Source organism: Equus przewalskii, chromosome 10, assembly GCF_037783145.1.
Source record: "Equus przewalskii isolate Varuska chromosome 10, EquPr2, whole genome shotgun sequence".
Taxonomy (NCBI): domain Eukaryota; kingdom Metazoa; phylum Chordata; class Mammalia; order Perissodactyla; family Equidae; genus Equus; species Equus przewalskii.
The window spans coordinates 12,794,798-12,818,508 of record NC_091840.1 but is presented as its reverse complement, the minus strand read 5'-3'; the positions used below and the strand labels follow the sequence as shown (position 1 = coordinate 12,818,508).

General features: G+C 51.0%; 1 protein-coding gene across 5 annotated transcripts in view; it reads left to right on the top strand.

Moving 5' to 3' along the window:
* AXIN2 (axin 2) overlaps positions 1-15,080 on the top strand; it is a 31,943-nt gene extending 16,863 nt beyond the window's left edge. For 4 of the 5 annotated variants that reach the window (XM_070560172.1, XM_070560171.1, XM_070560173.1 and 1 more), the window contains exons 4-11: positions 3,169-3,271; positions 5,947-6,087; positions 6,204-6,715; positions 6,980-7,174; positions 7,481-7,714; positions 8,288-8,383; positions 9,901-10,068; positions 13,591-15,080. In XM_070560172.1, coding sequence (XP_070416273.1) covers positions 3,169-3,271; positions 5,947-6,087; positions 6,204-6,715; positions 6,980-7,174; positions 7,481-7,714; positions 8,288-8,383; positions 9,901-10,068; positions 13,591-13,717 — 1,576 coding nt within the window. In that variant the 3' untranslated portion in view covers positions 13,718-15,080. The remainder of the gene's footprint in view (positions 1-3,168; positions 3,272-5,946; positions 6,088-6,203; positions 6,716-6,979; positions 7,175-7,480; positions 7,715-8,287; positions 8,384-9,900; positions 10,069-13,590) is intronic. The other variant, XM_070560174.1, reaches the window with a different exon arrangement.
* Positions 15,081-23,711: the final 8,631 nt, after the last annotated feature.

Genomic DNA, 23,711 nt, shown 5'->3' with positions numbered 1-23,711 from the left:
GCTCACAGTTGTGAGTAGCCAGGAAGCCGATCCTAGACTTTTAGAGCCTGAATCAAAAGAAGAGAGGCCCACTTCTGGAATGAGGGGCTGTTCTGGAAGAAGATTCTTGGCTTGGGGGGGAATTCAAGCCACATTTCCTTGAAGGTGCCTGTTAAGCCTCTTTGAGCCTCTGCAAGTTGAAATCTCCCTTTTTTGTCTGGTCAGAAGTTTCCTTTCCTGCAGTTGGATCCTTCGCCTGCCCTGGGTGAAGAGGTGGTGTGTGTTGGTTGGGGGTGCTTAAAGAATCATTTGTTTCTCTTGCCTTCAGTCGGGCAGTGACCTGCTTCCCCTGCGCCCCCTTCCATACCCACCTCCCCCATTTATCTTTTTTTCTTCTACCTTAATGGATAAAGAAAAAGAGATATAAAAAAGCCTTGCCACTAATTTCCATCTGAGAAGAAAGAGCAAAGGCTACTCAAGGACAGAGTATTGGAGTAGATGGATGGGGGCCTCCTCTGGGACACCTGAAGCCTGTGTGTGTCACAGTGGAGTTCATGGGGTGCTTGGCTCCTGCCCCCCAAGATTGTCAGGCAGAGGCCTGGAGCAGAGCCATCCACTCTTAGAAAGCCCGTGGAAGAGTCGCTGGTCAGAAGGCGTGGACAGTGTCTTACAACCCTGGGGCAGCAGAAGTTGGTTGGGCCAGCATGAGACCCAATCTGTGGGAACCCCCCTGTCATCCCCACCCCACAAGGGATTTTAGGTAGATATTCACCGTGCTTTGGAAGCCACCTCGCATGTCCCGTAGCCAGTGAGTACTAAGTGGTGGGGGAAGACTTTCCAGAATGTTCCCCAAATCTCCCATTCACCCCTTGAGAATGTCAGATGGCTTTGTGGGGCTTAGGAAATGACCCCTCTCCCCCCGCCCCCATGTTCAGACAGTCAGGAAGCTTGGCTCCTCCAGTTGGGGCTGAGAGTATAGGTTGTTGAGTTGAGGACACCTGTTCCAGAGTCCAACAGGGCATGGCTCCGGATCCTGGATCTAACCGCTACTGACTGACTCCAAGCGAGTTACGGAGCATCTGTGGTCATCTGTAAGATGTGGTGAATTAGGGTGTTTGTGAGAATGAAGTTGGATTATATGTCAGATGTGTCTGACCCACAGTAGGAACTCAGTACATGGGGCCTGCCGGCCTTGGGTTGGAATCAATCCCCTGGTGTGAAATTTGGTTACTGGACAAGCCAGGCATACTTGTGAGAACCCAGTTTTCTCCCATGTCTTGTAAACAATCCCAAGGTGAAAACACTGAGTTTTGGTAAATAAGTTCCAGGTGGTTCAGTAAGTTTCTGGACTTAGAACCTTTTATCCTACTTGGCCTTAGAGGCCCAATCAAGTCCCAGGCCTCAGTGAGTAGGGGGCTGTCTGGGAGACTTGGCCGGCACTGGTCATCTGGCTCTGACCCGCCCCACAGTGCTCCCCGTGTCTGCCCCCCCCGGCCTTTCTCTGGGACAGGACTCACACTGTGTGTAAGTCCGTGCTTTGTATTGATCTCTCTTCTCCCCCTGCACCCTCAAAACGATTATCCTTGATGTGCTTCTTAGCCAAGGTTTGGCTAATACATATCATTGGACTGTTGATCTGCTGTGATCTGCATCATTCCACAGTGGTCCTCTTCTCTGGCCTAGGTCAGCAGACTTCCAGAAAATGCCTTAGAATTCTAGGGCATTCCAGATAAGGAGTTAGAGGTCAACCAGTGACCCTTGGCTGCGCCTGGGTATTTTTAGGCACCCCTGGTTTTCCCCCACTGCTGATGAGCCGAAGATGTTTTTCTTCCTCTCACCCTATGATGAACAATACACCAGGGAAAGGGAAATAACCAAATGCCTAATTTCAGTATTTACAGCCTTCAAGCATGGTTCAGTATGGCAATGTTGGAACCCTGAGGCGTTTGTGAATGGGTGGCCTCCAGGAGGGACAGCCAGGGGAAAATGGTCACACCTTGACCATTCAACTGCTTTCAAGAACAAAATTCTTTTTAAAAAATCATGGCAACTCCAGGTCATGTTTCTAGCGAAGACTGGCTGGAGTGGAGGCGTTTCTTACCGCTTCCTCTTGCCTTTTTTAAAAATATAATGATGAAGGACATAGGGGCCCCTACTGCCTTCACGTATTTGCTCAAAGGTCACCTTTGCAGCAAGGACTTCAGTGACCTACCCCCTGCTGTTTAAAATTTCAGCTCCCTCGTGCTTCCCTGCTCATCAGAAGTCCTCTCTCCCCATCTCCTGCAGTGTATTTCATCATCGTATTTACCACCTTCTAACATACCTTAGATTTTACTCTTTTATTTTTGCTTACTGCCTGTGCCCCCCATTAAGTGCCCCCCATTAAGTATAAGCTTCATCAGGGCAGTTGTCTGCATTTTTATCCCTTTCCTTCCCTGCCCTCTTGCCCAGTGCCTAGAACAAGGTCTGGCACATAGTAGGTACTCAGATATTTGAATGAATTGCGTAGAATGCCACCTAGTAAGGGCTTTCTCTTTATGCCCACATTGGTCGTGTGACTTAGAGAATTCATTGGTTGGGGTGGTAGGGTTTGAAGCTGAGAGAAGGAGCCCAAAGATCCCCTTGGGGTAATTTATAAAAGGAAGAAACTTGGAAACAACTGGGAGGTTGACTCCTGGGGAATTACACAGACCGTCACTAATGCCTGGCTTGGCCCTCCTATCCTGCGGTATTTTGCCCTGTACGCTCTGTCAGGCCCCGGTTTCCTGATCTGGGGTGGTACGTTGCAGTGGTAACAGACTGTTGGGAGGACCAAAGAGAAATTAAATCTCCTACTTGGGGCACCTGTAAAATAGGGGCACCTTCTCTCTGACTGGGCCCGCTGGAGTGTAACCCAGTTGTAAGACAACAACCCGAGAGATGAGCTTACCAAGCTCTTCCCAAGTCGACCATCCTGAATCCAAGAGGGAGCCAAATTTCCAGAGATGATTGATGAGCAGGAAGTTTGGTAGTTTGATCCTGGATTGATCTTTCCCTGTGAAAGCAGCCATGGTGCCCGGGTGGGTGGTGCACGCCCATGGAGGCATGTGGCCCTCTCCATTGGCAGGATCTCAGGATGGCCTGTGAGTCAGCCCATGTGCTGAAAGCATCCTCACGAGCCTGTGGGTTCTGTCTTTTCCCTTCCCTTAGAGACGGAATCCCTCCTTATCGTGTGGGGAGTAAGAAACAGCTCCAGAGAGAAATGCATCGCAGTGTGAAGGCCAATGGCCAAGTGTCTCTACCTCATTTCCCGGTGAGTATAGTCTGGAGGGGGGAGGCAGCTGTTTCAGCCTTGTTGCGCCCTGAAGAAAAGGGGTGGGAGGTGTAGGGAAGTTAGGAGGAACAGTGCCTGGGGGCTGCTACGGGGGAGGGAAGGAAAGAACCAGGCAAGAGCTATCACATGGGTCGTTGGGGTGTGATACTGAGTGGAGTGAAACTCAAGGTGACCTACTTGAACCTTTACATTTTCTCAGTTCAAAAAAGAAAATTCTCTGGGCAGGCCCTTGGCATGCTGGTTAAGTTTGCACGCTCTGCTTCAGTGGCCCAGGGTTGGTGTGTTTGGATCTTGGGTGCAGACCTACACACCAGTCATCAAGCCATGCTGTGGCAGCATCCCACATACAAAATAGAGGAAGATTGGCAACAGATCTTAGCTCAGGGACAGTCTTTCTCAAGCAAAAGGAGGAAGATTGGCAATGGATGTTAGCTCATGGCCAATCTTCCTCACCAAAAAAAGACCAAACACACACACACACACAAAGAAAATTCTCTATCAGAAAGAAGCCAAAGCAGTTCCTTCCCAGGAACCAAGAAATGGTAGGAGATAATTCCCTGCTTCTCACTGGGTTCCCACTAGAATGGAAGCCCCCTGAGGGCAGGGAGTTTTGTCTATTCTGTTAACTTCCATATCCACAGAGACTAGAACAATGCCTGGCAAATAATAGGTGCCTAATAAGCACTTGTTGATGGAATGAATGCATGGAGAGGAACCTCTGCCCCCTGTGGAAGGAAAATTTCATCGCTTGGACCTTCTCCTTGTGTTGATTGCACGGCTCGGCCATTTCAGTTGTCCATTTATCTGTTTACTTGGCCATTTCTCCTGCTGACTTCTGAAACCGTGGAGGGCAGCTGTTCCGTCTTGTCTTTTTCCAACCCCAGAACTTGGCTTAGTACCTGCTATTGAATCTGCACCTAATAAATGCTGAATGAATGAAGTGTTTGGAACTTCAGGTGGTTGGAAGTGAGGATCCCATGAGCAGCTCCTTCCTGTGATTGAGATGAGATGCCAGCATGGTGTGAGCAACTTGTCTGGAACCTCCCCTTCTCGTTCCAAGTCCTGGAGGGCAGCCAGCAGGTGGCCCCTGGACTCAAGAGAGCCTTCTCATTACATTTCAGGAGCTGTGCTGCTTGCAGACTCTTGAGTTCCAGGTTGCAAGGAAGCTGTTCCTTAGGGAAAGGAAGAGAGTGCCCAGTGTAGAGCGCCATCTCTGTTTATGAATCCTTCCTGCCAGCTTCAGAGGATCCAGTTGGTCCATTAGTTATGTTGCATTTAGAAAATTAACACATCGAATTGCTAATCCCCTGTTGCATTAGTGCACGGATTGTTGTCAGAGCGCCTCCCCTGCAGGCTCCCCACGCGGTCCAGGACAGACTTAACCTTGTCCTAAAATTAACATAAGATTGCTTTTCTGAGGACCTCCAGCCTCCCCCTCCTCAGTAACAATCCCCCGCAAATACAACAGTGTTGATGATACACATTTTTTTTTTTGGCGGGGTGGGGGTGGTACGTGTGTTAATAAAGAAAAGTTCTACCACCCAAGCTTGTGAATTAGATGATTTTGTCCTGGGGTGTGCAAATCGACTCAACTCCACAAGGCAGCGCTTTGACTGGGGGCTGCGTGGAGCCAGCCTGTGTGAGGATGGCCATCTCCTACCGAGGGGCCTTTCTGTGCCCTGGGATCTGCAGCTAAGTGGTTGCCGTGGTGAGGCCTGGCTCATGTGCTGGGGAGATGCTTGTGTGCCTTTGCAGGTCAGCTTTCTGCTGCCCCCACCCCAAAGAAAAGGGCAAAGCAAGAAGGGAATGAGGGAGAAGGAGGCAGAAGAACCGAGGAGGTGGGGGGCGAGATGACAGGAGGAGGACAGAAAGCTGGCAGTGGGGGTTCTCTCTGTTGGCTGCTTTTGGCAGGCGCGCCCGGTGCCTTTTATATTCTGTACTTGGTTTGGAGATGTTCCCTTTTCCCTTGATAGATCAGATTCAGGCAGCCAGACTCAGCAGTGTTCTGCTACTAGCCTGCAGCAGCCTTCTTCATTTTCTGTACAAAGAGATGGGGAGGCGGGGGGCGCAGGAAAGCGAGGGACATGTAGGACACTGTTGAGACAACACCACCTCAAAGGTGCGCAGTGTGCGGCCAGGAAATAAATTACCGCTTCTTCTGATCTGGCCGTGTGACTTTTTTTTTTTTTTTCCCTTTTCCTCTCCCCCACCTCCCTTCCAATCTTATTTTTTTAAATTTCCAGCTCCCCTTCTGTTTAGACTCGCCTTTCTGTTCCTTGAGTTGGTCTCTCTCCCCTCCCCACCTCAGAGGGCTGCCTTTTTTTTTTTTTTTTTTTTTTTTTGATGTTTGACAACAGTCTTTGAAGATTTTCTACTTCAGAGTAGCTACTGATGGGCTGGTTGTACTACAGAGAGAACAAGCGGGGCCTCTCGGAGTGCGACCAACTGCTCCTGCCCAAGGCAAACGCTGGTGGGGACCATGGCTCTCCATGAGGCCGCGGTGCTGGCGCATAAAACTGCCGAGCAGCCCGGGCCGCCGCGCCGTCCGCTCTCTGCTCCAGCGCAGAGCCACCACGCCCGGCGCTGGGCCGCCGCTGTCCCCTCTTGCTGGCCTGCTAAACATGCCTCGTCCCCTTCCTCCCCGCGTCCTCTAGAGAACCCACCGCCTGCCCAAGGAGATGACCCCCGTGGAGCCCGCCACCTTTGCGGCCGAATTGATCTCCAGGCTGGAGAAGCTGAAGCTGGAGCTGGAGAGCCGCCACAGTCTGGAGGAGCGACTGCAGCAGATCCGAGAGGTAGTGCTGGCCCTGGGCTGGGGCTGGGGGCGCCGCTCCTCCCCTTGACCCAGTGCCCTGCCAGGGGGCCCTCCCACTTACTGGGTCGCTCCCCCTTCTGCTGTCTGCCCTTCCAGGATGAAGAGAAGGACGGCTCCGACCTAGCGCTCAGCTCGCGGGAGGGGGGGCCCACCCAGCACCCCCTCTCCCTCTTACCCTCTGGCAGCTATGAGGAGGACCCACAGACGATTCTGGACGACCACCTGTCCAGGGTCCTCAAGACCCCTGGCTGCCAGTCCCCGGGTGTGGGCCGCTACAGCCCCCGTTCCCGCTCCCCTGACCACCACCACCACCACCACCAGCAGTACCACCCCCTCCTCCCGCCCGGGGGCAAGCTGCCCCCCGCCGCAGCCTTGCCGGCCGGCTGCCTCCTCCTTGGGGCCAAGGGCTTCGTGACCAAGCAGACGACGAAGCACGTCCATCACCACTACATCCACCACCACGCCGTCCCCAAGACCAAGGAGGAGATTGAGGCGGAGGCCGCCCAGAGGGTGCGCTGCTTCTGCCCTGGGGGCCCTGAGTACTACTGCTACTCGAAATGCAAGAGCCACCCCAAGGCTCCGGAGCCCGCGCCAGTGGAGCAGTTTGGGTAAGTGTGAGGCAGACTGGAGGATCCCGGCGGGGACTGCTCTCCCCACCAGAGCCCTGGGCAGGTGGGGGAGGGGGGGTGTGGGGGGTGGTTGGAGGTCACAGGCATTTAGCATCCGGGAGGGTGGTACAGGGTGGGGCAAGGCAGGGGAGCAGGTGCCTGGGTCTGTCGTGTCACCCTAGCACTTGCCGAACTGCCCGATGGGACGAGTCCTGGAGGTGTGACGGGCTCTCTGGGACGGGTGTGGCTCTTGGTTCCCCACAGTGGCAGCAGAGGCAGTACACTGCCCAAACGGAGTGGGAAAGGCACGGAGCCGGGCCTGGCCTTGCCCGCCAGGGAAGGAGGGGCCCCAGGCGCAGCTGGGGTGCCGCAGCTGCCCGGGGAGGAAGGAGACAGGTCGCAGGATGTCTGGCAGTGGATGCTGGAGAGCGAGCGGCAGAGCAAGCCCAAGCCCCACAGGTAAACACCGCGGCCGCCGCGAGGGTCCGGCCACCGCGGAGGTGTCGTGGGGAGGGCTATTTTTGCAGTCGGCCGAAAACAAATGGGACTGTTTGCTCTTGCCATCTTAATATTAAATGTTGGACTGAGCAGACCACAAAAATGCCATGTTTTGGCAACGCCCCCTGTTCGTGTTATGGTAGGGTTATTTTTTTCTTCTCTCTCTGAAGGCAGAATAGAGAAGTTTCTATTGAAGTCACATTTTCCAGTTTTTCTAACCCAGTTTCTTTCCTTCTGCGTTCTCTCGCCTCATTCGTTCTTGTTCAGTGCCCAAAGCGCAAAAAAGGCCTACCCCTTGGAGTCTGCCCGCGTGTCCCCAGCCGAGCGAGCCGGTCGGCACCACCTTTGGGGGGGCGGCAACGGGCACCCCCGCGCCACCCCCCGAGCCCACCCGTTCGCCCAGGACCCTGCGATGCCTCCCCTGACCCCACCCAACACCCTGGCCCAGCTGGAGGAGGCCTGCCGCAGGCTGGCGGAGGTGTCCAAGCCCCCGAAGCAGCGGTGAGTGAGTGGAGAAGGCCTCCGCGGGGAGGGCAGGGATGGGGGGTGGAGGCGGTGCCCTGGCCTGTCCCTGGAGGGAACGACCGCCTTGTCTGCCTAGGTCCTCATCCCTTCTTGGGGGGGAGGATTTGCTCCTGGCTGCCTGAGATTCTCCCTTCCAACCTCCAGAAATTGTTCCTTTTAGTTCCCTTGCTTCTGAAGAGCTAACTGGGATCTGTGTGTTAGGCAAGTCGTGCCTAGAAGGAGGGGAATGAATTTCAGTCATTCCTTACAAGTCCCATTGCTTACTGACGTCCTGATCATTGAAGGCTGGTTAGATAAGTGTATAAGAAGCCATGACTGGGGACTCGAGAGCCTTCAGCCCCTGCCTGGGCTGGCAGTGTCCAGTCCCAGGTTCCGGTGGGGGAGGGGCTTGGCAGGCACTTAGGATGGCTGTTCCTGAGATGTCTTCCAGGCCTCAGTTGGGTCTCCCCATGGATGGAAGTCAGTTCTGTGCCTCTTTAGGTGGTCACCCCATTTGCCCTGGGGACAGCAGGCTTACCTCTGAATCCTCCGCTCTGGCCGTGTCCTCAGGTGCTGCACGGCCAGTCAGCAGAGGGACAGGAACCACTCGGCCACTGGTCAAGCAGGAGCCACGCCCTTCTCCAACCCAACCCTGGCTTCTGAGGAGTGAGTGTCTTTACCTGGCATTGCTGAGATCTGCCTGGTGGTTACGTTTCAGGGTATTCACTGTCTGGAGTTGTGATTTCTGAAAACTTTTTTCAGTATATAAAATCACCTTGATTTTAAAGTTAGCAACAAGGAACAGTAAACAAAGATGCTGTCGTAAATTAAGATCTTGAAAACCCTGCCTGTACTGAGAAATACATTGTGAATGCATCATGACCTGTGCACAGGTGTTCCTTCCTGAAGCGATGGACGGCTCAGGGTTCCTGGTACACAGTAATCAAAGCTGAGATATGAAGCTGTTAGCAGGTAGATAAAAGGGACCCCCAAACCCAGATGGAAATGTTATCCCCATTCAGCTTGCAAGTTAGCAAGTTGGAAACATCTTTTCTTCCCCCAAAAAATTGGCACCTGAGCTAACAACTGTTACCAATCATCTTCTTTTTTTTTTCTGCTTTTTCTCCCCAAGTTCCCTCAGTACATAGTTGTATATTTTAGTTGTGGGTCCTTCTAGTTGTGGCATGTGGGATGCCTCCTCAGCGTGGCCTGATGAGTGGTGCCATGTCCGCGGCCAGGATCCAAACCAGTGAAACCCTGGGCCACGGAAGTGGAGTGCGCGAACTCAATCACTCGGCCATGGGGCTGGCCCCTGGAGACATCTTTGTGTCACACTGAGCAGGAAGATGATTCTCCATCATTGTAGAGATGGAGAGAGGGTGATCTTTGTTGTTTTGCTTGGGAAAAACAGGACTTCTTTCTCAATTGTGCCATGATTCTTTTCATAAATTTACACTCTTGAAAAGTGAGCAGAGGAGCCTGGCTTTGTTTAATTATAGGAGGGTGCCTTTAAACAGAAGTCTGCTGCAGAAATCTAGAATGGTCTAAATAATTAAAGTTTCTCTCTTAGCTTCTTCATCTTGAGCAATCAACAATGTTTAAATTCCTGAATAAGCCACCGCCCTGGACCCTTTTGTTTTAATTGGTTGACCTTAAGTCTACCAGCTGTCCGGGCCTGCAGCTTTTTTTTTTAAGCCACTCTACAAAAATTTGGAATAAATGGGGAAGTTGAAATGACCATGGGCTAACCCCCAGTGGGCTCTAGCATTCTGAGTTCATGTCATCCCATAAAGTGCTCTGGGTTTGTCTCCCCAGCAAACCCTGGTTGGGGTGTTTGTCCCTGTGATAGTTTCTCCTCTCTCATCTTCACTGGTAAGCACCCCATTTGTGCCAACCTGAAGCTGCTCTGTCCCCCCATTTGGTGGCAGTGAGGAAAACAATAGCAATTTGTACAACCCAAAGGAAATTGTCCCTTCCTATGTGCCCCACAAGATGACCTAGCATTAGACGGTGTTTCCACTAGAGGTGGCTGCCTCTGTGATATGGGGTCCCCACGTCCAGGCCCCCTGGAGCTTGCAGCCTCACTTCATCTCTGGAAATAGTGTTTGGAGAGCCTGCGTGTGTGTGTGTGTTTCCTTGCTGCCTTCAAACACTAAACTTGCTGCGTTCCATCTTATTTTCAGTCACAAAGAGCCAAAGAAACTGGCAGGGGTCCACGCGCTCCAGGCCAGTGAGTTGGTCGTCACTTACTTTTTCTGTGGAGAAGAAATCCCATACAGGAGGATGCTGAAGGCTCAGAGCCTGACCCTGGGCCACTTTAAAGAGCAGCTCAGCAAAAAGGGAAATTATAGGTAAGAGTCCTGTGGCTTCTTTCTGCTCCAGAGTTTGTTTGCTCAGAACCCAGAGCCAGAGTCGCTTCCCTGGCCCGGCCAGACCTGGGAGGGGCCGGAGAGCCGGGTTAGGAAGCGCTCGGGGAGGCCGTTGGAGTGGGCTGCCCGGCGCTTCAGTTCTTCCTCATTTCCTCTCTCCCCTCACCACTAACAGAAATAACACAGCATCGGGGAGGCCACTGGGAGGGCTCTGTGGGGACCTGGACGGCTTTTCCAGGTGAACAAGACTCTGAGGAGAAAGGGGGCAGTTTGCTTTGTCAGAAGGAGAGCTGGGCTTGGGCTGCCTTGTGGGAGCTCTTCCTGACAGAGGTATGTGGAGGGAGGAAAGAGACAGACAGACAGGCCGATTAGGAGACCAGAAGACTGCTCTGCTGGCTTGGGTCTGGGAGAGACTGTCCACACTGCAGGCTTAGGGAAGGGCAGAGACCACTGCCTGGGGGTGTAGACAGCATTCTCCTTCCTCAGCCTTTCTGCCTGAAGCACCACCCCACTCTTTTATGGGTCATGTGAAGCAGAAATGCTCTTTTGTCCATAACCAAGAAGGGCAGGACCTGTGGGTGGGCACCAGGTGGACAGGGCTGGCCACTCTCCTGCCAGGGCCTCACCACCTTCCCTCCCTGCTGGGGCCTTAGGGAAGGGAGCTTCCCACTCTCCAGGCTCCCTTTCCTCGTCTGCACAGTGGAGGTGCCCACCCTGGCTGTCCAGGGCCCTGGAGAGGATTCGAGAACCAGCCCTGGACCATTTCGTGGTTACTTTCCCCTTAATGCTGGGCAGGTGATGACTCCAGAGTCCTGCCTGCCCCTTCTCAATGGCCTTCATCCCAAGGGAATATGTGAGTCCTGCTCCAACTATATCTCGGCTGCAGGGCGGGGACAAGGGAGGGGCAAGCGAGGCGCCCAGCACGTGGTTTAAGGAGGGGCACAGAAGGTGCCAACCACTCCGCCTCAAGCCTGGATGGGAGTGGAGAACTTTCATAGCACTTAGCAACCTGCCGGGTGGGCACTGGCTTCTAGACTCAGGCGAGCCCACCTCCAGGGCCCTGAGACCCCGTCCCTTCCCAGCGCCAGCCCTGTGTAGCTCTACCAGCCACCTCTGCCTGGGAGCCGATTGGGGCAGGGGCCCAGAGTGGTTCCTCTTCTAGGGGAAGGGACAGGGCTCGGGCTGGGACCCTGTAGGTGACTGACACTCAGTCCATGGAGCTGGGCTTAGATCTTTCCCTTTTACACCTGAGCAGAGACAATTCTGAAAATGTATCAAAGGGTTTGGGGAACAGGTCTGGCTGCTGCTTCTCCTTTTTTTTTTTAATCTTGAACAGACACAAGGTGAAACTAATTACACAAGTGTGCCCCTCCAGGGATTCATTTTGATCTCAGCTTTGACTCGGCTGGACTTTGAGTGGAACTGCAAGTGACCTTCAGGGGAGAAGGGCCACGGAGCACTGAGCAGCGAGGCTGCAGGGGAGGCTCCATGCTCAGCCACTCTGGCCACATCTGGCTCTGATTTTTTCTCTAAGGCACACTTAATAAGCCTGGCTTTGAAGCCCCGGCCTCTCCTTTAATGCACAAAGACTTGCACAAGTGGTCGACTCTCAAATTCTTTCCTGATTGGATCAGGCTGTGGCAAGGCCCTTCCCAGCCGCCTTATCTCTTTCTCCTTGCTCTCGCTGCCCTCCTGGGTCGGGGAGTGCAGGGTGCCATGCCTCGCCCTCCCAGCAGGAGTGCTGCTCCAACATTCACTTTGCACCCCCTCGGCCCCCAATAAAAAGCCCAGCGAGGACGGGGCTGTGGAGCAGGGGGACCTGAGCTGCGTTGAGTAATCTCCCTGTGGCAGGGGTTCAGCCGGAGAACAATCCCTCCAGGCGGGCCAGACGCTATTGGTGCCAGATGTCAGAAGAAAGCAGAGTTTGCCACATAAAGCATGTTGCAGTGGAAAAGCCCGTTTCTTGGAGAAAACGAGGGCAGCGCTGCACTTTTGAAGTCTTGGGGGTGGGGCCACGGGAATGTCTCCTCTCTGGAAGAGGTGGCAATTATGTAAAAGGTCACTGCCTGTTTGTTCAGAGATGCCGTGAAAGCCCTGCTCGCCTGGTAAACCCGAGGTCGGGCTGGAGCTGGTGGCCCAGGGGCGTGACTGAGGGGGCATCGGAATTTGAGCCTCTTATTTGGATAAGTGACTTTTTCCCGCTATCGGGGTCTCGTGAGCACAGAGCCCCTTCCCATTTTCGCACCATCTCCAGGGGCCTCCCGAGATGCACACCCCCTCTCCATGCAGCGTTCTCACCCACTAGAGCCGTGTGTGCTGCTCACCCGGACGCTCCAGCTCAGCTGGGAACGCGGAAAACAGAGCCCTGACCAAACGCAGCTGTTTCACTTTACTTCTTATCTCTTAGGAAAGTATTTGGCTTGCCTTCATCAAAGAGGAAAGAAATTTAGCTCTAACCAAGGGGAATTAATTTTTTTAAGAGAAAAGACAAAAATAAAAAAACAACCATAACCCTAAGACACAATTTAATTCTTTTAGAGAGACTGCCCCCTCCCCCCAGGGGACTGTGACCCTCTCTCCTGTGAGTGGCCTTGGTTGGCCGAAGATGACGCTTGCAGGGGCAAGTTTAATCCATCTGAGGGGTCTCACTGGCTGGGGATGGGCAAGAGAGAGGCTCCCCCTTCACTTCCTCAGAAGAGGCCTGGGAGTGGGCCTGGCCCAGGAGGACGGACCGCAGTTGTTTCCAAATGTGACTCTCCTGCGAGAGGCCGGTCATTTGCACATACAATTAAACAGCCTTAGAAGAAAGAAGGCTGGGTGGGATAAAAGGAACCTTTAATCAAGGGGCATAATAGAAGGACCTTTCGTGTTTGACCCTGGAGGGGTGGGGTGGGAGAGGAGGAGGGAGGGAGAAGAGGGGAGCCTAGCATGCACCGGGGCTGTCTGCTACCCTGAGAAGCAAGATCAGGCTGGCCTGCCTCCTGCAGGGGCCACAGAGGAAGCAGCCTGTCTGTCCCATGGCTGTGCCAGAGACTGGCCGGCAGAGTTGGCGCATGGGCACTGGAGGGTGGGAAGGACAAGAGGTGTCAGCCTTCCACAGACTTCCATAGGTTCAGGGTGGCTGAGCCTGGGGTCTCTTTGAGGGGACCCCGCCCCCCAAAAGGGGACAAAGAAGCAGCTCTACTCTGCAGAGTTTGCTCTTCCCTGTATGTGTGTATTGGGTGACAGTAGCAGTTCTGGGCTGAAGACTGCAAGAGGGAAGCCACCCAGGCTGCTGGCTGCTCCCAGGGTGCCTGCCTGCCTTTCCTCCCCAGCGACATAAGACCCGCCCGGTGGTGCCCTCACTGGCCCCGGCTGCCCTCCAGATCCGATATGGACAGACGTTTCCATGCTCACCTACTGTTGCAGAATTCTTACGACACCTCAGTCCTCAGTGTTCATATACTTGTAAACAAAGGAGAAAATGCAATTTCATCAAGATGGTTTTTGGGTTTTCCTTTTAAGGTATTACTTCAAAAAAGCAAGCGACGAGTTTGCCTGTGGAGCAGTTTTCGAGGAGATCTGGGACGATGAGACGGTGCTCCCCATGTATGAAGGCAGGATTCTGGGGAAGGTGGAGAGGATCGATTGAGCCTTTGGGGCTCGAACTGTGGGGCCTGAGCCCGCGCCACCGGTCTTGGACGTGAGCAACCACAATGAAGCATTTTGAAGGAAAACTAAACCAATGAAGAAGACAAAGTCTAGGGAAGAATTGGCCACTGGGCCTTCGGGAGGGTGGGGGGAGGTGGGTTATCATTATTCCCGAGCTGGGTACTGAGATAAGAAAAGCCTGAACTATTTATTAAAAACATGACCACTCTTGGCTATTGAAGATGCTGACTGTATCTGAGAGACTGCCATACATAATGTATGACTTCCTAGGGATCTGAAATCCATAAACTGAGAAACTGTATGGCTTACCTGAACAGGAATCCTTACTGATATTTATTGAACAATTAATTCCCCCCATCCCCAGTTTATGGATATGCTGCTTTAAACACGGAAGGGGGAGAGAGGAAGTTTTAATTGTTCTATCTAAACTTAGGAGTTGAACCAGGAGTGCATTAATGATTTCTTCATTAAAAGAAGAATTAAGCTCTGCCCTGCGTTTCTCCAAGTGAAGATAGACTTTTTAAATGGTGCCCTGCCATTGACACACACAGAAATTGGTGCATTTCTTATGCTGCTCTGTTTCGTCATAAAAGGTCTTGAGGTTTGACTTACGTTGCAACGTCCCCGCAGTTTTGGGGTTGTCGTGTTGGATGGGATGATCCATGGTGGAGGAGGGGGGAGCCTCATTGGGACCCCAGATGCACCCTGTAACTTCTTGTAGCTTCCCACCAAGGCCGGTGCCCAGTGGCTGGGGCCTGCTGGAACCTGATGGTTCAACTTGTGCTTTTATTGAAATAACAGCTCCTTGGAGTTTGTTTGTTTGTTTCAATTAGTTTTTGGACCACAGCCATTCTGGAAATTATCCCCCTGCCCCCTGCCCTGCAAAGGACAGTTGTGGGAAGACCTAGCAGCACCCTTTCCTCCATACACCTTCATTTTGACGTTCGGGTTTTTGTGTTAAGTTAATCTGTACCTTCTGTTTGCCATTGTTCTTTGTACTATACGTCTGTATATATTGTACGGCAGAAGAGTATTAGTCCACTATCTCTAGTGCTTGATCTTAAATCAGTACAGTACCTGTACCTGCACGGTGTCCCGCTCCGTGTGTCGCCCTATATTGAGGGCTCAAGCTTTCCCTTGTTTTTTGAAAGGGGTTTATGTACAAATATATTTTATGCCTTTTTATTACAAGTCTTGTACTCAATGACTTTTGCCATGGCATTTTGTTTTACTTATACTGTAAATTATGCATTATAAAGAGTTCATTTAAGGAAAATTACTTGGTACAATAATTATTGTAATTAAGAGATGTAGCCTTTATTAAAATTTTATATTTTTCAAAACGTTGGCCTTGTCTTTGAGTCCCGGGTGGGAGGCGGGCAGAGGCACCTTTGTGTGTGAACATCTCTGCTGGATTTCCCAACTTGCTCAGCCCACTGCTAACCAACCCTGAGTTCTTCTTACCCAGTCTGCACCTGTCCTGGGGTTTTGAAAATCTCTTCAAAATCACTCGGTTACTGGCTGAGGATTTTCCTGTGGAGCGAGGTATGAACAACATTTCCTCCGATGTCCACTTCCCTCTACCATCAGCCTCCTCCCAGGGAGACATCTGCAACCTGGCCAGGTAGGTGCAGGTGATAAGGGGCTGAGGCGGGCCCTCCCAGGAGTGCTCGATTCAGTAGGCAGCTCAGAGATGCAAAGCCTCTCAGAAAACAGTGTGTGGATCTGGAATATCCAATGGGGCCGATGAATCCTGAGCTCAGTGCTAACTACCCTCCCAGTGGCTGAGTAGACGTCAACTGCTGGCTTCAGTGAGGGTCTGGGCTGGAAAGGTGGGGAACAAACAGCAGGTGGTTCTGTAAGAAAACTGCACGGTTCACTGGACAGCTTGCTTGTATGGCCATGGAAGCTGGTGTGCAGTTGTTCACTCAACAAACACGTGTTCCTTCCCCATGCAGTGGCCGCTTGGAGTGCTGGGCTGTATTTTAGATCTGGGAGAGCAGATCTATTTAAACAAGTTCTGTGATGAACGCTTTTTAGGAATAAAGGGTCTGTGATGGCAGTCGGACTTCTTGTGGGCTGAGTTTTCATGGGCGGGATCTGCAGTGGATCTGTCTAGCTTTTTGTCTGTTGCAAACTGGCGTGAGGCTGACAGGACAGAAGTAAGCCAGGGTCCTGGCCTTGTGGCGCTAAGGCCTGGCTTGGACTGAACTGCCTGGATGTGGGGGCAGCATCATGAGGCGTCTGGGGCAGCTGCTGGCAGAGGAGGCGAGGATAGGGGGAGTCCGACACCGGAATGCAGGACTCCTTGATCTTGGTCCTAATGATGCAGCTTGCTGCACTCTTCCCCTTCTGCCTGGAGGGGGGGTTCACAGCAGGGGTATCCTGAACCCATTTCCAGCATCATAAGGTTCTTTCCAATCCCAAAGGATGAAGTGATGCAACCTGTAGTGCATGGTGGGTAGGGGGTTATGGCTTTTAATCTTCAGGCCTTTTGATTCATTCAGTGAGAATAATGAGATATAACACAGGCTTGGGGCTCAGAAAAACCTGGGCTCCAGTCCTGGCGCCACCACCTTCTGTGGAACCGCGGGCGTCTGTGCAAGAGCACCTCTTCTAAGGGGGCCTGTTTCTCTGCTGCTCTCATTTTAACAGTCAGGTGCTCTTCATCTGGCGTGGATGGGCTTCTGGGATCATGAACCCTGGACACTTTGCAGAGTCACCTGTGCCTTCCTCTGAGGAGAGGGTCTATACTTTTATTAGATTCTCAAAGGGATCCATGCCCCGAAAAAAGAAAAAGCTAAAGCCCATGGCTTGGGCTGTCAGCCGCTTTCTTCCCCTTCCCCAAATCATTTAAGACACAGCTCTTCCAGAAACCAGCTCCTTCCCTCCTCCAGCCCCTCGGGTCTCACCTGGGAGCTGGTGAGATGCAGCCTGCCCTCCCCAGACCTCCTGGCTGGACGGGTCCTGTGTGTCCGGACCTCTCTCAGTGGTCCCATTGCACGATGGAGTTGCGCTGCCCTAATCCGCTGGGATCTTCCCCTGTCTAAACCTCAGCTGCAAATCGGATTCACCTACTTGGTCTTCATTTCCTAGGTGCTTCCCTGTGCTCTGGTCTTGTTTCTCTGATTGTCAGCCAGCTAATCATGGGGGAAGTGCAGACTGGGCTGAGTCCTCTTCCGGCTGTCACACTGGGGAGCCACGGTTTCCTCATCTGTTACATGGAGATAATACACGTGCTTACCGTCTGGGGTTGCTGTGTTGGCGAAGGAGGGGACGTGGGTTCGGATCTCCCCCAGGGTCTCAGGAGTACTCACAGCTCCATCCTCACTAGCTGTATTGTTATTAGCTCCTCGGGTGGAAATTCCTTCTCCCCCTCTCCCTGCTGCAACAGCTGGGCCCTGGCATTCTGTTCTCTTGAGCTGGCACAGAGCCAAGAAGATGGTGGGCGAATGGGCCAGCAGACTGCCAGATTTGGAAACAGACTTCCAGCTAGAGCTGAGCTTTGGCCCCAGAGCATCTTTAAATTTTTCTTTATTAAGTCTGTGACCTTACACAATACTTGGAGATTCTGTGTGGACCCACCTAGGATGACAGTTCGTGCCGAGGGACTTGAAACGTGGGGTTATGGAAAAAGTATCCTGTTTACTTGCCCCCCCAATGTGTTGGGACCCTAATCATGCTGTCAGAAAGAAGGAAATTGGCAATTGCCCCAAGGAAAATAGTCCAGTGTATTTGAACAATTAGATAAGATTGGTTGTTTTCCTTGTTGGTGTTTGGAAAAGTGTTCCTCCTTTTTTACCTTTAGTAAATCATTTGGTTAGACAGAAACTCCCAAAATTACATAGACAATCCAAAAGAGCGGTTTATATCTTCCTTAGTAATTATTATCTCACTTTATCAACCAGATTTTGTAAAAATCTGACATGAGAGCAGGCCTCTGCTGTCTTCTATGACTTGCACCAGGAAGTGGGTAGTCCTGAGTTGGTTTAAACAAACAAAAAAACCACACACACACAAACATCACCACCACACACACACAGTTGGGTGTGTGAGTGTGTGTTGTGGGGGGGGAGTGGTGCTTTAGAAGGGATCTGCCACAGAAAGAACAGTGTCCCCTGAACAAGGGCTCCTCCACCTCAACAAGGCCCAGTTCTGAAAACAAATTCTCTGTGCTCCATTCTCTCTGACCTTTTAGTTCCCTAAGGTGCTCTGCTACTCAGGGCCTTTGCATATGCTGTTCCCTCTGCTGGGCACACCTCCTTCCTCAGCCCTTCCTGAGATTGTCTCTTTTCCAGCCTTCAGGTCTTGACTTAAATGTCAGAAGTCTTCCCTGACCATCGGATCCACATATGTCCTCATCTGATCCTCTCCATCACAGAACTTCGTTTATTCTTTCATTGTACATTCTAATTTGTAACTATACCATAATTATTTAATTGTCCCCTTATTCATCCATGAAGCGGGGAGTAAATATGCTTTTGTTCACCATTGTGTATGTGATACCCAGCATAGTGCTTGGCACCTAGGAGGCACTCAATATTCATACAGTAGAAGCAAAAAAGGAAAATAAAAATTATTTACAGTAGTATCACCTAAGATTAAGATAACCACTATTAAAACTTTGCACTATCTTTCCAAGTTAAAATACACACACACACACATATTTGCATAGGACCATAAAGTATCCACTATTTTGTAATCTGCATTTTTCACTCAGTAACATATCATTGGCTTATTTCCATATCAATAAATATTTTTCTATATTCTTCTGCAATATGACTTAAATGGATGGCTGAACTATCATTTATTTAACTAATCACGTATGGTTGGACATTTATATAGTTTCCAAATTCTTCAGTTCTAAGTCACATTGGAATGAAATCTTCATAGCTAACCACTCCCTCAGTATTCATAGCTAAAGAGTCTTTAATACTAGGATGGAGGTTTTTTGTGTAGAATTTCTGGGTCGAAGGTCCTTTCTAGAGCTTTGGCCACATCCTGTCTGACTGTCTGAGGCAGCGGCTTACCTGTCTTTGAATCCAGCGCCTTGCCTGTGGTTGACACTCAAGCCATGTCTGTATCACCAATTTGAATGTCAGACCTGGATATTCAAGGTTCTCCTCAATCTGAGCCAATCCTGCCTTTCTGTTACGATCTCCACTTCCGAGCTGCATAGCCTTGAGCAATGAACTTTGCTCTACCTGGGTTGGCCTCTTTGTAAAATGAGGTGAGTCATAAACGTCCTTCACAGTGCTGATGAAAGTTGCTCAGTGCACACAGTTCTCAGAAGAGAGTCTGGCCCATGACAAGGGCCTTGTACATGTCAGCTGCTATTATCGCCCACCGATCCCCACCATCTGGTCTTCGTGTCTGACTTTGCTAGCCCTTGTCCCTCCTTCCTTTCCCTCACCTGAGTTACACCAGGCCCTGCTTACCCCCGCCCATTCTCCTCCCTGTCCTCCTCCAGGCTTCCTGCTCAGAACCCCCGAACTCACTCGGACTCTGGCATTTCTTGGGCGTTCAGCCTGTGCTCACATCTGCTTTTTTTTTCCTCCCCTGAGTTGTGAGCCACTTTGAGAGCAAGGCCTGTGGCTCAGACCTCGATGTATAAGAGCATTGCAGATAGAACATCACCCTGAATGATGGAGTGCCAGGTAAAGTTCATCCAGACATCGTGACCACACCACCCTCAGTAACCCAATATCTGACTTCGCTCCATTTTCCCAAACTCAACTTTGGTCCAAATGATGTTGCTGTGAACCCCTGTTACTGAGCCTTTCATGCTGTTCGTATCAGACACAGTACATGGAGAGGATCGGGGATGAGCTGATGGTCATGGGGGTTCAGGGTTGACTTTCTCTCCTTCCCTCTCTCAGGGATCTCAACAAGAAAAAACTAGAAATCAGCTCTGGACGGTGTTGTGGTTGGGATTGCCAGATTTAGCAAATTAAAATACAGGACGCCCAGTGAAATGTGAATTTCATATAAACAATGAATACTTTTTTAGTATAAGTATGTCCCATGCAGTAGTTGGGGCATACTTATGCTAGAAACATACCTGTTGTTTATCTGGAATTCAGACTTAACTGGGCATCTGGTTGAATCTGGCAACTCTAGTTCTGGGGGATGCTGTAAATTGCCGCTCAACCTTCCTTCTTCTTTCCCTCTCACGTGCTCTCTTATTCTGCAGAGACTGAAAGCCAAACACTACATTTCCCCAACTGCTTTGGGTTTAGATGCGAAGTGGGTTCCATCATGGAGGTTTGCTCACTGGGAGGCAGAGGTGTCTTCCTTTGACTCTTGTCTGCCGACAAGCAAAGTCATGGATACCCAGGGCTTTAGTGCAGCCACGTGGGCATCGCTCCTAGCTCCCTGGCTGCGAGGGGCGGGGAGCTGAGAGAGATGGCCAGACTCCCCATTATGGTGTCCAGCCACCAGCTCCTGGATCTGCAGTGGCTGTGGCTGCTTCCTGATAACAGGGTCATGCCTATGGCAGCGCATCCGTATACACTCCCTGGGCAGGTGAGCTCTGTAGGGTTTTGGAAGGCATGACCAAAGGCTCAGTCTATTCCATTTGTTAACTCCTTAAACAAATTGCTAAGCACCTCATACCCTGGATTAATTTGCTTTCTGTTAAACTGTATTCATTTGGGGCTGCTGTAAACCAGCTTAGAACAACAGAAATTTATCGTCTCACAGTTCTGGAGGCTGGAAGTCTGAAATCAAGATGTCGGCAGGGCCATGCTCCCTCCATGAAACTTGTAGGGGAAGGAACTTTCCTTGCCTCTTGACTTTTGGTGGCCCCAGGGGGTCCTTGGCTTGTGGCTGCTTACCCAGGGTGTTCTTTTCACTGTGTCTTTTCACACAGTCCTGCCTCTGTCCATGTCTGTGACTGCCCAAATTCCCCCTTTTTATAAGGACACTAGTCCAATTGGATTAGGGCCCACCTTAATGACCTTGTCTTAACTTGATTACAGCTGCAAAGACCCGATTTCCAAATCAGATCATATTCCGAGGTACTGGGTGTTAGGATTTCACCATAACTTTTGAAGGGGACACAATTTAACCCCATAACAAAAAACTAGAGTGGTGTGTGTCTCCTGACTGAAAAAATTGGGACACCTATCCTTTGTCTGTCCTAACAAAAAAAGAAAAGCACAATCTTTCAAAGAGAAAAACTTTAAGCATCACCTCAAGGAGAAACTTACAATGACCACGTGCAAGACCTCCATACTCCGCCAGCCCTCCAGTCACCTCAGTTAACTACCCACTCCCCGCCAGCCTCCCTTCCCAGACCCACATGGACTAAGCTAGTCTTTCCTGGGCACACTCTATACTGACTTCTCCACACATCTCTAGTTTTCATTTCCACCCAGCCTGGGTCAAACTGAAAATCCAGGTTGCCCCAGTCTTTGCCCATCTGAAGCTGAAGACGGGATCTGAGCCTTTTCCCTCTATGCTCATGGCAAAACAGGATGAAAAGCTGGAGATGCAATTGTCTCTCCCCAAACTATCTTGGCTGCCAGGAGATAAAACCCTGGCATAGGTCATGGGGAAAAACTGTGGAATTTCTGTCTCCAAGGATTTGCAGGTCAAGAATATAAAGCCAATGTACCTCCCGTAGCTTTTAGACCTCTTCTGGCCCGGAGGCTGCATCCCAGGCTAGATAAGCCGTCCAAATCTCTTCCCCCTTGCCATTTGGAGTTTGGCACAGGCCTGGGAGGGTTATTCCGCCATATTTTCCCAAGGGAAGGGTTCAGCTACCTGGTCGCTGGGGCGTCTTACTGACTTTTAGGGGAGGGTTTCTGTCCTGGCAGGGACCTTCATTGGTAAACTGAGCCTCAGCTCCCATCCTCAACCAGGCAGTGGGTGCCTGGATGTCTGTTTCCACGAGGATAAAGTCTTTTGTGATAATCAATTGTATAAATGATTTGTGAATCACTGTCGAGCACTTGTCAGGCTGAAGACAGCAAGAAGCAATTAGTCTTCTGATCAGCATGGTTTGTCAACATAAAAGGTTTGGGCAGAAGCGTCCTCCAGATGACACCCACTTCTTGGCATGCCTGAGATGGCCACAGGCCTTTGTTGTTCATTCATCCTGCCCGAAAAAGCCCGGGGGTGAGAGAAGGAGGAGGGGGCAGGCTGGAGGAGGGTCACAGCTGCCGTCCATCTGAGCCCGATTCCCTCAGCAGCTCCAGGCTCAGTGGGAACCATGGCTTTGGCTTCCAGACCCAGCCCCCCAACCTCCCCCCGCCCCTGCCTCCCCCCTCCGCCCCGCCCCACTGAGAAGCAGAGACCCTCCCAACCTCACTTTAGGGAACAGGGCAGCCTGGGCCACCTGCTTCCCAGTCGGCCAGAGGCCAATTATCCGGACTGAGGGACAGCCAGGTCCCCAGGGTAAGGGACAGAGGGATGGCAAGAAAATGAATTAAATAGAAGAGTGGATTATGACAGTAAAAGGTTGGCTTGTAGAGCGTTTGACGTGAGCAGCTTAGTGATTTTTTCCCTTTAATTTGGATTCTTTTCCTGACCACACAAATAAATACTCATAGTAAAAAATTTGAAAAATACACAGAATGACACAAAAGACAATGAAATCTATCTATAATCCCACTACCCAGAAATACCAATGGATAGTATTTTGGTGTATTTCCTTCCAATATAAGGCATACTCTTTTGCTCAGTAAAGTGTCCTGAGCATCTTGTAATTTTTTAAGATAAATCCCTACGTGTGTGAAGACTTCCATTGTTTCAAGCAGACTTTGTGGCCATTTCTGCAAACTTCCCTGTTCATCGTGCAGAACTGCCTCGATTCCTCCACCGGTACCTCCTTTTTCAACAGGAGCCATAGCACAGCATCTGCTACTTGGAGGCAGGGGGCAGGCTAGGCCCAGGATAGGCTCCTGACTCCCCAGGAATTATAGAATGCACTTCTGGACTAAGAAGGAATAGTTTGGAGTTCTTGCCTGCCCTCCCCTTGCCCCCTACCTGTTGGGAGGTCCTGCTCCTTGATCACATCCTCTTGATTCATCTGCTACTTGCCTGGTTCCATTGCTCCCCGCCTCCCACCCTTGTACAACATCAGATGAGGTCTTGTTTCTTGTTCTGGTTTATCTCCACTCTTTCATCCCCAACACACTGTGTCTTCTCAGCCACCTCCCTCTGAGAATCTGCATAAATGACACTAGTGAGGTTTGTTCTTACAGGGGTCATCTGTTATTTTAGCTGGCCCAGCATCCGCGTCCTCATCTGCTGCTAACAGGAGTTTGGTTTTCCTTCAGGGAACACCCCTCAGCTACAAAAATGGCACATGCTCTGGCCAATTTGTATATTCTATCACTTTGGCTACGAGGATTGGTTCAGGGATTGACATGTGACTTAAGCTGGTCCAATGAGAGTCAGCTGTGGGACGTGTGCCAGGAATTCAGAGAAGGAGGTGTTTTCTTTCTATTGAAACTCCTAAAATAATAGCACAAAATCCTGGAGCTTTTGGGGGCCATGGTGTGGAGAGCACCTGCCTGGGGTTGAAGCCAACAGAGAAGAATTCAGAGCCACAAGATGGAGGGGTGGGAACAGAGAGAAAGAGTGACCAAGTTCTGATGACGTCACTTGGATCCTTAGATTCAACTGCCCAGAAGCCCAGCCTTGTGAATCAATAAATCCTCTCATCTTTTTTCCTTCAGTCATTTTGACTTGCATTTTTGTCATACTCAACCAAAAGAACTCTGACTAATAATGCAGCTCTTGTCCCCAGGGTTGGGAGATCTGTTCTCCAGACCAGTTTGGATGTCAGATAACCCAAGTTCCAGGAGGTTCAGGTACACATATTACATGGTCTCACATGGGGAGAGAGGTTCAAGAATGGAAACTGGACTCTTGAAATACAGGACGGAGTGATGAAGAGAAACCTCAAGTTCAAGTTATGGGGAATGCCATGTTTAGATGCTTGAAACCAAAGGCCTAGGGTATAT